Here is a 15,241-nt window from a genome sequence, read left to right on the forward strand (position 1 = left end):
AGATTCGAGAGAGGGGAAACTATATTCTTTCTAGAATGATGTAATAGTTTTTTGAAAAATTTACATTTTTGTAGCAGTGTTATAATTAACCGGTTCAAATTGTGATTAATCAGTTTTTGGTAATCAATTCATCTTTTAGAGACCATGATTAACAAACTTGTCCTAATCCTTGGAATTTCAGCCTCTCAACTCTAAATATTAATCATATTTATTATCACGTCAGGCAGTAAATATTCATAATTATTTTATTTTTCAATCAAACTGATCATTTTTGTATGTGATAAAAATAAGGCGTTTTTCAAATATCGTCCTTTACACTAGAAAACAATTATTAATATTTTTTCCATCTATTCTGTGCATTTTCTACACTGCCATTTTGAAATAATAGCCCTTTTTTTTTTCAATAAAGGGATGGCATTTTAAAAATGTATTCTTAAATCCAATTCTTAAAAAAAAAAAAAAAAAATCTGCATCACAGTTCTGAGGTCCCGGGTTCAATCCCAGACCCGCCTGTGTGGAGTTTGCATGTTCCCCCCGTGCCTGCGTGGGTTTCCTCCGGGCGCTCCGGTTTCCTCCCACATTCCAAAAACATGCAACATTAATTGGGCACTCTAAATTGCCTATAGGTGTGATTGTGAGTGCGGCTCTTTGTCTCTATGTGCCCTGCAATTGGCTGGGAACCAGTTCAGGGTGTACCCTGATAGGCTCCAGTACTCCCCCGTGAGGATAAGCGGTGAAGAAAATGGATGGATCGATAAAAGAATGTTCAGGGTGTACTCCACTTCCTGCCCAATGACAGCTGGGATAGGCGCCAGCACAACCGCGACCCTTGTAAGGATAAGCGGCCCTTAAAACAAATGACAAAAGGTTGTTTTAAAGAAAAACGACAGGGACAGACACAAAGGCAGACATATAGATTTCTATTTCTTTCTTTACTCATCCACAAGGGAAATTTACTGTTACAGTGGTCTCCCCAATGACAACAACATGAAGCAAATTGGGCATGCCTGAGTAATAATTTTAATATTAAATTGTTATTAATGTTCCCGCAATACACTACAAATTATTTGATAATAATCCTAAATGATGTTTCACATAAATGACAAAACCGTTATGACGTTTATTCTTTAAATGATGCGTCGCATCTGCGTTAAACCGGACATAGTCGTTCCGCGTTATAAATAGTTTCACCGCTGCCCTCCGATCTCATCCTCTGATTGGCCACAATGCCGGAAATATCGCCTCCGCTCCCTCCCGATTGGCTGTCGCGGACTCACGTTCCCATTCGTCCAATGAGCGCCGCCCATCCGAAAGACACAGTCGTGACCTCCTCCGTGTATTCAACTCGACTGTGCAGCCATGTTTCGCTCTTTTCGACGCGTCCAGCAGCTAAAGTGCAGCTTGCGGACTTTGCCCAGTGTCCGGCCCGACTGTAAGCTCCACATAAACCAGTGCAGAATGGCCAGCTCGGACTTCAGGATCGAGCGGGACACGTTCGGCGAGCTCAAGGTCCCGGCCGACAAGTACTACGGCGCCCAGACCGTGAGATCCACCATGAACTTCAAAATCGGCGGACCGTCCGAGCGAATGCCACTGCAGCTCATCCATGCCTTCGGAATCCTGAAGAAAGCGGCGGCCGAGGTCAACAAAGACTACGGACTCGACCCCAAAATCGCCGAAGCCATCTGCCAGGCGGCTGACGAGGTGGCGGCCGGGAAACTGGACGATCATTTCCCTCTGGTGGTGTGGCAGACCGGTTCCGGTACTCAAACCAACATGAACGTCAACGAGGTGATCAGCAACCGAGCCATCGAGATCCTGGGCGGAAAACTGGGCTCCAAGGACCCGGTCCATCCCAACGACCACGTCAACAAGAGCCAAAGCTCCAACGACACTTTCCCCACGGCCATGCACATCGCCGCCGCCACGGAGGTCCACCAGGTTCTGATTCCGGGCCTGCAGACCTTGCACGACGCACTGGCTACCAAGGCACGTACATAAATACACACCGTATATTTTAGCGGAAAGTTGTTTCCATTTACCCGTCATGCCTTGCGACAGCCGCCATCACCTGTGTCATAGAGGTCAGAGAACACAGGTGATAGGTGAAGCGTCAAGTTTTTTTTCTATCGTTAATTTATCCGATTGGTCTAAGAGTTATGACGTACGAAAGGGAATCATGGGACTATGGTGACGTCATCGGAAACCTATCCATTCTGGCACTGCACTATTACGTCAGATCTTTCGCCAATGCTATGAATAGAAATGGATTCATGCCATTACGAAAAAAAAGCAATAAGAAAAGTAGCACTCTTGAACGGTACTTCTCAAATATTTTATCTGCCATTTTGAAAAATACTTGTCTATATACATACCATCCTGAAAATATGGTAGCGGATCAATAAGGTTACACTTTTTTTTTTTTTTACATCATTGTAAACCATTGTTACATTAAGTGCAGTTTAAACATTAACACTGCAGAAATACAGGGGGGGGGGACACATACTTAATAACTGTTGTAACTCCAGTTCAGTCACTTCGGACACGTTGCTCTTTTTCACAGCCCTGTATTAGCACGTCAACAAGCTTATATGCCGACATGCCAAGATATTTTGATGTCAAAGATTTCGTAGATGTCATAGATGCCATAAGAAATCATTGACCTTCTGACCAAACGGAGTTATTCTTCTTGCTTCTTTCTTTCTCACTAACTCCCGTCGAATCTTTGCTGCTGATATACTGTTTGTACAGGAAGTGCCCCAAAATAAGCACCCTGACACCAACAGCATTGGTGAATGAGGTTCCACTACATAAACGTGAACTCACAAAAGGAAATATTTTCTCTCAATAACATAAATTCGTCTTCACTCTAATTCATTCTTTAATTCAAATAAATAAATAAACAACACAATTTAAGTATTATAACTGACACTTATGGCAGCTACACCTGTAATTCATACGTTCTTCGTCCCCCTATGCTGGAATGCATCAAATCAAATGTTTTCTCCCCCACCCCAAGGCTGAAGAATTCAAGGACATCATCAAGATCGGTCGCACACACACGCAGGATGCAGTCCCGCTGTCCCTGGGCCAGGAGTTCAGTGGCTACGTGCAGCAGGTGAAGTACAGCATCGAGCGGGTGAAAGCTGCGATGCCGCGCGTGTACGAGCTGGCGGCCGGTGGCACCGCTGTGGGCACGGGCCTCAATACGCGCGTGGGCTTCGCCGAGAAGGTGGCGTCCTCGGTCTCCGCCCTCACCGGTTTGCCCTTCGTGACGGCGCCCAACAAGTTCGAGGCGCTGGCTGCGCACGACGCCCTGGTGGAGTTGAGCGGCGCCCTCAACACGGTGGCGGTGAGCGTGATGAAGATCGCCAATGACGTGCGCTTCCTGGGCTCGGGCCCGCGCTCCGGCCTGGGCGAGCTCATCTTGCCTGAGAACGAGCCGGGCAGCAGCATCATGCCTGGGAAGGTCAACCCCACGCAGTGCGAAGCCATGACCATGGTGGCCGCCCAGGTGATGGGCAACCACGTGGCGGTGACCGTCGGCGGCAGCAACGGCCACTTCGAGCTCAACGTCTTCAAGCCCATGATTGCCAAGAACGTGCTGAACTCGGCGCGCCTGCTGGGCGACGCCAGCGTCTCCTTCAGCGCCAATTGCGTGGCGGGCATCCGGGCCAACACGCAGAGGATCGATAAGCTGATGAACGAGTCGCTCATGCTGGTGACGGCCCTCAACCCCCACATTGGCTACGACAAGGCGGCCGCCATCGCCAAGACGGCACACAAGAAGGGCTCCACGCTTAAGGCGGTGGCCGTGGAGCTGGGCTACCTCACCGAGGAGCAGTTCGACCAGTGGGTCAAGCCCAGTGAAATGCTGGGACCCAAGTGAAGCGGGTCAAAGTTCAAGAAAGACACTTAATTTAATAGACATGAATCATGGGAGAAGCGTCATGGCTTAACTGGAAGGACTGTGGGGGAGCCATTGTTGCAAAGGAATTTGACATCATGTGCCATCCTAATTTGATGTTTGTATGGATAACTATGATTTATGAATAAAAAAAGACTGAAACAAGTTTAGCATATTTTTGTTTAACATAACACCAGAAAAATAATTTTCCAAGAAAATAGTATTTTTTGGGGGAAAAAAATGAGTGCTTATGAGAGTATGTTTTTTTTTTTGGTGGGGGGGGTCAATCATTTATCTTAAAAAAAAAAAGTTTTCCCAACGTTTGTTCTTTGGGAGCAAAAATAGTATTTTGTCACTGATTTAAAAAAAATTGTAGACTTTTTCTGACAATTTTTAGAGGAAAAAAGATTTTTTTTAAAAAAATATTTCCTGGTTTTATTTTTCAAGAAAAGTGTTTACGATTACAAAATGATAGTTTAAGTTCAGGAAAAATTCCTTGGCTGTATTTCAGGAGGAAAAAAATTCTACCGTGTATAAAAGTAGCATTTTTTTTAATGAAAAAATTGGGTGAAAAAAGCTGTATATTTTTTCCCCAAAAAGGCATTGTTGGGGGAAAAAGATCAAATTCAGTTCATGAAGATGTAAATTTTCAACCAGTCATTGAAAGAAAAGTTGGATTTTTGTATATATTTTATTTTCAAAAAGGAATAAAACAAGAATTCATTTTTTTACAATAATATACAATCCTTAATTGTTTCTGAATACACTCGTTTCATAGTTCCGAGCATGATGCTCGTGACTACAAATCCAGGCTACCACGTTTCTCATTCTTTATGCACACAACACTTGTGACTTCAAGAGGAAATGGCAACATGTGATCACAATAAGTAACTTTAAATGTAAAAACAGAAAACTGGCATAACTTAACCTCCCAAAAACAAAAATGGAAAATGTCTCGCTGTTTATTTGGTCCAGCTGACTTTAGGGATATCGTAATGTTCTGTCAGGTTATCCAGGTGGCGATTGAAGTCCTGCAGAAAAACAAAAAGTTGATTATTCAACGCGGGGTTTGCCTCATACAAATACATACGTTTAGCTTAAAGGAAAGTAAATTAAATTTAAAAAATATATATCAAAATGGTTGAGTACGTACCTCTACTCGGTGCTTGTGAGTCTTGGAGGCTTTGTTCAAAATTCTCTCCATTTGCTGTCAAGAAAGAATGAAAATCAACATGAGGCACAATTAGAGTATTTTTTTCTCTCTCTTGAAAATAGATTTCTTAAAAAAAAAAAAAATAGATGTACACATCAAGCAACTACTATTTTCATACACTGTGAACCCTGGGGCTAAAATGTATATATTTTTTGTTGCTAGCGGGTTTAAACTCATGGCCAAAGAAAAAAGTTCCTTCATCCTCTCTACCGCTTATCCTCACTCGGGTCACGGCCGTGCTGGAGCCTATCCCAGCTATCTTTAGGCAAGAGGCACACGCTGAACTAGTTGCCAGCCAATCGCAGAGCGCAACAATTATTTGCACTCACATATTTTCTAGCTCGACAGCATAGGATGGTAGTATGTAGGATGATTCTGGTGGTGGGTAGGAAGATTAAGAAGACAAAGGTAGAGCAGTGAACCATGTGGTGGGACTGGACGACGACAGCCAAGGTGATCAGAGAGACAGGCAGGAGAGTACTTGGTGTGTCATCTGGTAGGAAAGGGGAGAAGGAGACTTGGTGGTGGAACCCCAAAATACAGGGAGTCATACAAGGAAAGAGATTAGCGAAGAAGAAGTGGGATACTGAGAGGACTGAGGAGAGGCGAAAGGAGTACATCGAGATGCGACGTAGGGCAAAGGTAGAGGTGGCAAAGGCTAAACAAGAGGCATATGAAGACATGTACACCAGGTTGGACACGAAAGAAGGAGAAAAGGATCTCTACAGGCTGGCCAGACAGAGGGATAGAGATGGGAAGGATGTGCAGCAGGTAAGGGTGATTAAGGATAGAGATGGAAATGTGTTGACTGGTGCCGGTAGTGTGCTAAATAGATGGAAAGAATACTTTGAGAAGTTGATGAATGAAGAAAATGAGAGAGAAGGAAGAGTTGAAGAGGCAAGTGTGAAGGACCATGAAGTGGCAATGATTATTAAAGGGGAAGTCAGAAAGGCACTACAAAGGATGAAAAATGGAAAGGCAGTTGGTCCTGATGACATACCGGGAGAGGTATGGAAGCAATTTGGAGAGATGGCTGTGGAGTTTTTGACCAACTTATTCAACAGAATACTAGCGGGCGAAAAGATGCCTGAAGAATGGAGGAAAAGTGTTCTAGTTCCCATTTTTAAGAACAAAGGGGATGTTCAGAGCTGTGGGAACTATAGAGGAATAAAGTTGATGAGCCACACAATGAAGTTATGGGAAAGAGTAGTGGAGGCTAGACTCAGGACAGAAGTAAGTATCTGCGAGCAACAGTATGGTTTCATGCCTAGAAAGAGTACCACAGATGCATTATTTGCCTTGAGGATGCTCGTGGAAAAGTACAGAGAAGGTCAGAAGGAGCTACATTGCGTCTTTGTGGATCTAGAGAAAGCCTATGACAGAGTACCAAGAGAGGAACTGTGGTACTGCATGCGTAAGTCTGGTGTGGCTGAGAAGTATGTTAAAATAGTACAGGACATGTATGATGGCAGCAGAACAATGGTGAGGTGTGCCTTAGGTGTGACAGAGGAATTTAAGGTGGAGGTGGGACTGCATCAGGGATCAGCTCTGAGCCCCTTCCTGTTTGCAGTGGTAATGGATAGGCTGACAGATGAGGTTAGACTGGAATCCCCTTGGACCATGATGTTTGCAGATGATATTGTCATATGCAGTGAAAGCAGGGAGCATGCAGAGGAACAATTAGAAAGATGGAGACATGCACTGGAAAGGAGAGGAATGAAGATTAGCTGAAGTAAAACAGAATATATGTGCGTGAATGAGAAAAGTGGAGGGGGAAGAGTGAGGCTACAGGGAGAAGAGATAGCGAGGGTGGACGACTTCAAATATTTAGGGTCAACAATACAGAGCAATGAGAGTGTGGTAAGGAAGTGAAGAAACAGGTCAAAGCAGGTTGGAACAGCTGGCAGAAGGTGTCTGGTGTGTTATGTGACAGAAGAGAGAAGATGAAGGGCAAAGTTTGTAAAACAGTGGTGAGGCCGGCCATGATGTACGGACTAGAGACGGTGGCTCTGAAGAGGTAACAGGAAGCAGAACTGCAGGTGGCAGAGATGAAGATGTTGAGGTTCTCGCTCGGAGTGACCAGGTTGGATAGGATTAGAAATGAGCTCATTAGAGGGACAGCCAAAGCTGGATGTTTTGTAGATAAGATTCGAGAGAGCAGACTTCGATGGTTTGGACATGTTCAGAGGCGAGAGAGTGAGTATATTGGTAGAAGGATGCTGAGGATGGAGCTCCCAGGCAAAAGAGCGAGAGGAAGACCAAAGAGAAGTCTTCAATTAACCTTCCGTGCATGTTTAGCCGATCTCAAGAAAAAATAATTTTTAGGAAAAATGTATTTTCAGGAAAACATAATAATAAAAAAAACTGTCATTTATTAAGTTTCATTTTTGTTTTTATTTAATATTTTCACCCAATGGGGAAAAGACCCTACTTGTTCAAGATAAGTCATTTTTCCACAAATGTCAATCTATTCAGAAATAAACCATTTTGAGACAAATGTTTAATTTACTCAAGGATGGTTTAGTATGAAGCTATTCTTTCAGGAAAGGTCACTAAAAAGAAAAGTTATATGTCAAGAAGAAAAAGTAACTGTACATTTCAAGGCAAAAACATGTATCTTCAATAATTTCTTAAAAAAAAAAAAAAAAGAGTAATAATCCTATCTGAACCGATCAATATTTAATGAAGAAAAAAAAGATGCAATTGATAAATAAAGCTGAAATTTTTAGATATCAGAAAGGCAGTGGCAGTGTGAAACCGGATCCATAAAAAAATGTATTATTCATCTATTCTGTAGGATTAAGCCGCCTTGAGAAAAGCAAAACATTTTCTCTTGTAAAATACAATTTTAGTCCAATTTAAACTACATACGTATCCTTTTAAAAAAAAACAAAACAAAAAATGCCTCGTCAAAGCACTAAGGAGCCTACAATACATTGACAGACTATACATACCCTCTTTTCTTGCATCTTGTCAAACGCAATTTGCGCCGGCGTCCTTTTGTCAATGTACGCCCGTTTGGCATTCACCTCCTCATCCTTCTGATTGGTGGCCACCTGCTCCATGCGACGCTTGCTTTCTTTGTCCTTCTTCTTCTTCCTGTAACAATAAGCAAAGTCACCAATGTGCTTGACACCGTGGGAGATGGCATCCATTTACTGTACTATGCTCCACATTACAGCCATTGCTCATTTCCATTTACCAATGTGTTTTAATACATTTTTAATAGTGTCAAAATCTTAATTTAGTAACTTCGATTTCAAAAGTGAAATTCTTATTTGGGAATAAACTCCACATTAGTGGAATATTTTATGATTAAATATTCAAATACAATCTTAGAATCTGTATGATTACAGTTGACACCAAACAAACTCCAATCTCTTGAAACTAGAGTATGGATAGGTTTCCGATTACCCATCATGCCTTGCGACGGATGCCATACTGTGTGTCTTAGAGCTCAGAGAACAAAAGTGAAGGGTGAAGAGTGAATTTTTTCCATCGTTAATTTTTCCGTTTGGTTTAAAGGTTATGACGTCATTTGAAGCAAATGCCAACGTAGTGGACAAAAACATGTTGATGCTTTAAGCAGAGCCAGATAGTTGGAGAAACTGAAGGACATCGGCGGCAAAGAGCCAAATGAATTTCAAGCAACCGACCAGAATGATGATGTGGAAGGCTACCCTGACGTTACATATCCGATATCGTTAATAATCTCGTGAATTCTGTGAGCGCATATACCCTTGATGAACTAAAGGTTTCCAAGTCTCGACAAGCCTACAATGACTTTGTAAGTGGGTGGGTTCAAGATGTACGGCAACGGGTGATCGGTAATCAATGTGTAATGGCGGCCCGAGTAATACATTCTCAGAGGTCTCCCGATCCACTACTACGTCCGTGGATCCTAACCCAAAAAGACTTGCTACATTCTCTCCGGTCATTGCACCTGTATGGCCGGTCTTGGTAGAAGTGTGTTCAAACGGGACTGCCCTTCTTTTTGCAGTCGGGGCTTCAGTAAAATTACGTGATAGCAAGACAGTTATAGAAGAGATGTCTTACTGGTTTACCGCCCTCTGCAGTTAAAAATGGAAGTCGATTTTTTTCCTCAAAGAATTCTCTGTCATACTGTCATGTAGAATACATAATCTATTCATTCCTTGTTGCCTCAAGTATTTAATTGAAAACGTTACTTGTTACGAAATTATCCGAGCAAACTTTATAGTGTCTCTTTGTTGGATCAGGTTCTGTCTTTCTGTCGACAGTCGCTTATTTTTACTTCCCAGGTTGACAACTACCTTTGGAATATTAAAATACTACCTCTTTGTTTGCCCAGATTCAGCGCGGTTAGGACAGCCCCAAACTATGCATGTGTGGCCCATATTATCGGACGAAAGGGGCTTGCTTGCTTTGTTGACATAGACGCCTTCCTTGCTTCAGACACACAAAATGGCGGACAAGGGACTCCTGGGACTGTGGTGACAACTTCGGAAATTTATCCATTACATCACAAGACGAAATTTTGCTATTAGGAAGCAATTTGTCCTGCTCAGCCAATCTATACCATGAATCCAAACTGAAATCAATGGATTTTTCTACCAGAGTATTTGTGAAAAGATGTACCAGCACATCTGCAATAATATATGAAAACGTTAAAACTAATTTCTCTACCACGTTAAAACACTTGTTACACATTGTAAACGATTTTGAAGGCAAAAATCCAAGCTGACATTAAATCTCAAGTGAATCAAATTTTGTTCCTCTTTTAAGTGACCAGCCTAACACTAATAGCTAACGTGCTAAAACTGCTGGTGTCGTTTATTGTGTTATGAAGAAATTGATTTTTAGTTCTTTCCGTGAAAGAAAACTCGAAACCAAATGGTGTCGTGCTTAATGTGCAGTTTATAGTTGACAAATTATACAAATTTCTCAGCTAACGTTATTGTTAGCACGTAAGGAAGGCTAACGCTGGCGTCTGAAAGCGACGTGAACTGAAAACACGTTAATATACCAGCTCAACTGGGTACACGGTAAAACATTTAAGCAATTCATCCGTCCGTTGTACTTACTTTTTAGCAGAAGAAACGCTCCCCACACCCTTAATCTTCAGGGCACTTTTCTGGACATGTTCATAGTCCGACATATTTGCAAAACAAAAAAAATGCTGTCGTGCAGCTTCTTCTTTAACTTGAATGGCAGATGGAAAAGCAGCATAACAACTCCATAGCGCCCCCCTTAGAGAAATTGTAGAACTACGAGGACTTCACTGTCATTTGAAAATTTTGTTACATTGTAAATTATCCAATTTATATATTTTGTGTTTAATAATACTGATAGGTTTGGGTTATGTATAATATAATTTTAATGGGTGGAAGTATCTATATTCTGATATATATATATACACAGACGCGTAGGTTTCGGGAAGGCTGTGAGTTGATGATATATCATGCCCGTGATTACGTCCTCTTTCATAAATTTTACTTATACATACATAAAGAAACAATTGGTGAATGTAGTATAATATGCAATTGAGGGGATAAAAGCATATTGGTTAAAATGTTTAACTTTGGTAACGGATCTACGGAAGCCGGTGAGAGACGAGGAAGTAGAAAGTGAGGAGGCAGCGCTAAATTAAATACGATAAACGACACGCGAGTTTACGTCTCAGTAATTTTCCTTTTGTAAAATCAAATATTGTCGTATTTATTTAATGTCAAACGCAAATCTCTGCTGGTGGGAATGATAGCTAAAAAGTGCCGTTGTTGAAACAAGGGCCATATGTAATGCAGCAAGGTCACAACGAGCAAGTGGGCGAGTAGCAAGATAAATTCACTTCATCGTTGAAAAAAAAAAGATATTGCGCACATCAAAATGGCTGGACTTATCAACTTTGAAGATGAGAAAGAAGTGAAGCAGTTTCTGGACAATCTGGGTGTGGAGTACAGCTACCAGTGTTACAAGGACAACGACCCTGAAGGTTAAAAAAAAAAAGTGTACATTAACTGTTCCCAGTGTTAAAGATGTATGTGTATTTAAGTCGCTCCTTTTTTTTTCTGCCAGGATGCCAGAGGTTAGCAGACTACATGGAAGGAGTGAAGCAAAACTATGAAGCCACTGCCAAAGTGCTCAAACATAACTGTGACATAAATTCTCACGCCGAGAGCTGCTACAAGTTGGGGGCTTACCATGTCACAGGCAAAGGTACAAATTATCTTTCGTTCTCACTATTTATTTATAGAAATGGAGTGCTCATGATCCAAAGAACACCACATTCTATATCTGCTGTCCATCTTATCAATGTTGTAAAGATCATTGTATTGAAGGAGTTTTAGGGACACGGTAAAAAGAAGAAAGAAATACAGAAATCGCAATATTACGAGGAAAAGCTTCTTTTTCAGAAAATATTACAAGAAAATCAAAGTCAAATTATGAGAGGACAACAGAATATTCCAACAGCTACAATGTTATGAAAATGAAAGTATAAAATGCATTACCATTTTTATACAGTATATGCTCCGACTTGGGATTTTTGCATCATAATGCAAAAATGCATTATGTTGCATGATGCATCATAATTATGATGCAACTTTTTGTTCATGTAAACAATTTTTTAAGAGGTTTTCTACATATTTTTCAGTTTGATAACATCTCATTAAAAAAATACTTGTAAATTGGGATTATTTTTTCCTTTTTCCCTGACGTACTTAAAAAAATCTCATGAAGTTTGCATTTATTTTCAGTATTTTGTTGGATTTCTTTGCTGATAAAATTGCAACATCAATGAAAATCTCAAAACTATTCTCAAAATATTATCATGCTATATCTGAAACAGAAATTTTTCTCGTAGATTACAAGAGTGTGTGTGTGTGTGTGGTGTGTGTGTGTGTGTGTGTGTGTGTGTGTGTGTGTGTGCGTGTGTGTATATATATATGTATATATATATATATGGATGTGTCTACTTTAAATGTTTTTTTCCTCACTTTATTTTTATTTTTTTTACTCATATAGTAATATGATAACTCGTGCAAATGGTTGTTTCTATGTGCCCTGCAACTGGCTCGCAACCAGTTGAGGGTGTTACCTACCTCCTGCTCAATAATGGCTGGGATGGTCTCCGGCACTCCCGTGACCCTTGTGAGGATAAGCAGCTCAGATAGTGGATGGATAATGTTTTTTAATGAATTGGGATTTTTTTAAACAGTCTCATATTAGCCTAACCTTGTTTTTCCATTTCCATTTTCCATACACTTTTATTACCTAATGTTTTTGCTCATTACCTTTTTTCTGAAAAATATGTCATTCTCAAATGAAGGTTTTCCCCAAAATGTTGTGATTTATATATTTTCTTGCCCCCCTCACCAAAAAAAAAAACTTATAGTCTCGTGAATTGGGGGGGGTGTTCCCTTTTTTTCCAGGAGTTAACTTTTCCATTTTCTGAGCTGCTTATCCTCACAAGGGTCGCGGGAATGCTGGAGCTTATACCGGCGGTCAACGGACAGGAGGCGGGGTACACCTGCAACTGGTTGCCAGCCAATCGCAGGGCACATGGAGACAGACAACAGCTCCACACACAATCACACCTAGGGGCAATTTAGAGTGTCCAATTAATGTTGCATGATTTTGGGATGTGGGAGGAAACCGGAGTGCCCGGAGAAAACCCACACAGGCACGGGGAGAACATGCAAACTCCACATAGGTGGGTCCGGGATTGAACCCCGGGACCTCAGAACTGTGAGGCCAACGCTTTATCAGCAGAGCAACCGTGACGCCTCAAATAGAATAAATAAGACAATTTCATTGTGAACTGTTTGCGACATTAATAAATGCCGCCCGTTAACCTTATCAATGACAAAAACAATGTTGTCACTTTTTTAAAGTAAGGCAAATGTTCCCGCCAGGTGGCGTAAGTGAGTGCCTGAAAAGTGCATACTCGTGCTTCCTACGAGCGTGCAACGCCGGTGGGAAAAAGTCCATCGACGCCTGCCACAATGTGGGCCTGCTGAGTCACGACGGGAGGGCCATGGAGGGCGGCGGCCCCGACCTGGACACCGCTCGCCGCTACTACGACAATGCGTGCGCAGGTGGCTTCGCCCCATCCTGCTTCAACCTCAGCGCCTTGTACATCGAGGGCAACGCCAAAGGGGTCAAGCCGGACATGGCGACGGCGCTCAAGTACGCCAAACGGGCATGCGAGCTGGGACACGTGTGGGGCTGCGCCAACGCCAGCCGCATGTACAAGCTGGGCGACGGTACTGAGAAGGACGACAAGAAGGCAGAGGAGCTGAAGAATCGGGCAAGGGAACTGCACGGTTTGCAAAAGGAGAGGCAGCTCAAATTTGGGGAATGACAACAAAAGAAACGTCTATTGGGCCACTTGTGTGTGGGCGTCCATCATAAACTAAATGTGTCAAAAAAATACAACATATCTGGTGAATTTCTTAAACTGCACTGTGCAGGGTGTTGTGAAAGTCGTAAGAAAACAGTATGTAGAATATAATTTTGACTTCACATATAAATATTGCAGAAACCAATGAGGAACTAAGTATATTTTTATAGTAATGAGATTTCCAATAAAATATATGTGAAGAACAAAAAAGTTAGGAAAATGGTAAAAATTATTATGAGAAAGAAGTTCTGTTCAAGAAAAAGTTGTAGTTGTGTTCTAGTACTGTAATATGTAAAAAGTGGAACATTGTGACAAAAGTTGTGACTATAAATTTTAAAACAATCTGCAATATTGTGAAAAAAGGTTTTATTACATAGAAGTTGCAATATATGTGGTAATGTAAAAAGGAATTGCAACATGGAAAAGAAATGTTAATTCTAGATGAAAAATTGTAATATTGTGTGAAAATGTAGCAATTTAATGAGAACAAAATTGTAATAGAATCATGAAAAAAGTAACCAAAAAAAAGGAAAAACTTGCAATATGGTGAGAAAAAGTATAGAAACGAAAGTACTTGTATCAAAGAAAAGTTGGGACTAAAGGCCACCCGTTTTCTGACGTGCTTGTCCTCACAAGGGTCGTAGGAGTGCTGGAGCCAATCCCAGCTATCTTTGAACAGGAGGCGCAGTACACGCTGAACTGGTTGCCAGCCAATCGTCGGGCATATTTAAAAACAACCATTGGCACTCACGGGCAATTTTAGAGTCTTCAATGAACCTAGCATGCATGTTGTCGGGATGTGGGAGGAAACCGGAATGCCTGGAGAAAACCCACGCAGACACGGGGAGAACATGCAGACTCCATACATGTGGGGCTGGGATTTGAACCCAGGTGTTCAGAACTGTGAGGCAGATGGTCTGACAGGTCTCAAACTCAAGGCCTGGGGGCCAGGTCTGGCCCGCCACATAATTTTATGTGACTCACGAGGGCAAATCAAGTGTAGCAACACCCATTATTTTTGTCCAAATCTGTCCCCAAATTTCAAATTGTCAAATCGTAAATGACAATGTTGAGATATTGCAAGCATATTCGTGTTATCGAACGTGAACAATAGTTTACCAATACATCACCGATTCCATTCCACTTCTAATTCATAAATTTCACGTGTAAATATGATGATGCAAAAGATTTTAATGGTTTCACAGACATTTAGGCCCTCTGAAAGAAACCGGAACTTGGCCCACAACAAAAATTAGTTTGACACCCCTACTCCAACCAATCACTGTGCCACAATATTTTCTTTTTTCTTTTTTACAAGAAAAGAGCTACGGGGGAAAGGTTGACTATGAGAACATTTTAATTTTGTTTGAAAGCAAAAAAGAAAAAATGGAAGTACTGTACAGTACAAGAAAAAAAATAATAAAAATAATGTAATAAACGAAAAAAAAACTTATTTCTAATAGTTTTGCGCGTTTTTATTTTTTATGATCACAGACAAACAGGATAAGAAAATATCAAACTAACAACTTAATTTGACTCCATTCGGGTATCCGTTTGTTTTCGTTGCATACCTGCGAAAATAAGTGGACTGTAGTTAGTCATTTAACCACAAGATGGCACAAGAGTAAAGGCCACCTTTTTTAATCCTATTTAGCGACACTGACTTGATTTAATTCGACCGTACAAAAAATAACATAGCCGCGTGTACGCTTTTCCCCATATGAATTCCCTGTCAACAAAA

General features: G+C 41.3%; 3 protein-coding genes across 3 annotated transcripts; 2 read left to right on the forward strand and 1 right to left on the reverse strand.

Annotated features, from left to right (window-relative positions):
• Positions 1-975: 975 nt before the first annotated feature.
• fh (fumarate hydratase) lies at positions 976-4,072 on the forward strand. Its single transcript, XM_061825554.1, has 2 exons — positions 976-1,989; positions 3,020-4,072. The coding sequence occupies exons 1-2, from the start codon at positions 1,360-1,362 to the stop codon at positions 3,887-3,889; spliced, it is 1,500 nt and encodes a 499-aa protein (XP_061681538.1). The 5' UTR covers positions 976-1,359; the 3' UTR covers positions 3,890-4,072.
• A 369-nt stretch (positions 4,073-4,441) lies between these two features.
• On the reverse strand, positions 4,442-10,332 carry fam32a (family with sequence similarity 32 member A). Its single transcript, XM_061825556.1, has 4 exons — positions 10,184-10,332; positions 8,075-8,219; positions 5,061-5,114; positions 4,442-4,938 (listed from the first exon to the last, which is right to left on the reverse strand). Exons 1-4 carry the CDS (start codon positions 10,255-10,257, stop codon positions 4,870-4,872), a joined length of 342 nt encoding a protein of 113 aa, XP_061681540.1. The 5' UTR covers positions 10,258-10,332; the 3' UTR covers positions 4,442-4,869.
• A 187-nt stretch (positions 10,333-10,519) lies between these two features.
• On the forward strand, positions 10,520-14,773 carry LOC133503695 (cytochrome c oxidase assembly factor 7). The gene is made up of 3 exons (XM_061825555.1): positions 10,520-11,091; positions 11,175-11,315; positions 13,013-14,773. Exons 1-3 carry the CDS (start codon positions 10,986-10,988, stop codon positions 13,459-13,461), a joined length of 696 nt encoding a protein of 231 aa, XP_061681539.1. The 5' UTR covers positions 10,520-10,985; the 3' UTR covers positions 13,462-14,773.
• Positions 14,774-15,241: the final 468 nt, after the last annotated feature.

The sequence above is a fragment of the Syngnathoides biaculeatus genome, chromosome 7 (genome assembly GCF_019802595.1).
Source record: "Syngnathoides biaculeatus isolate LvHL_M chromosome 7, ASM1980259v1, whole genome shotgun sequence".
NCBI lineage: Eukaryota > Metazoa > Chordata > Actinopteri > Syngnathiformes > Syngnathidae > Syngnathoides > Syngnathoides biaculeatus.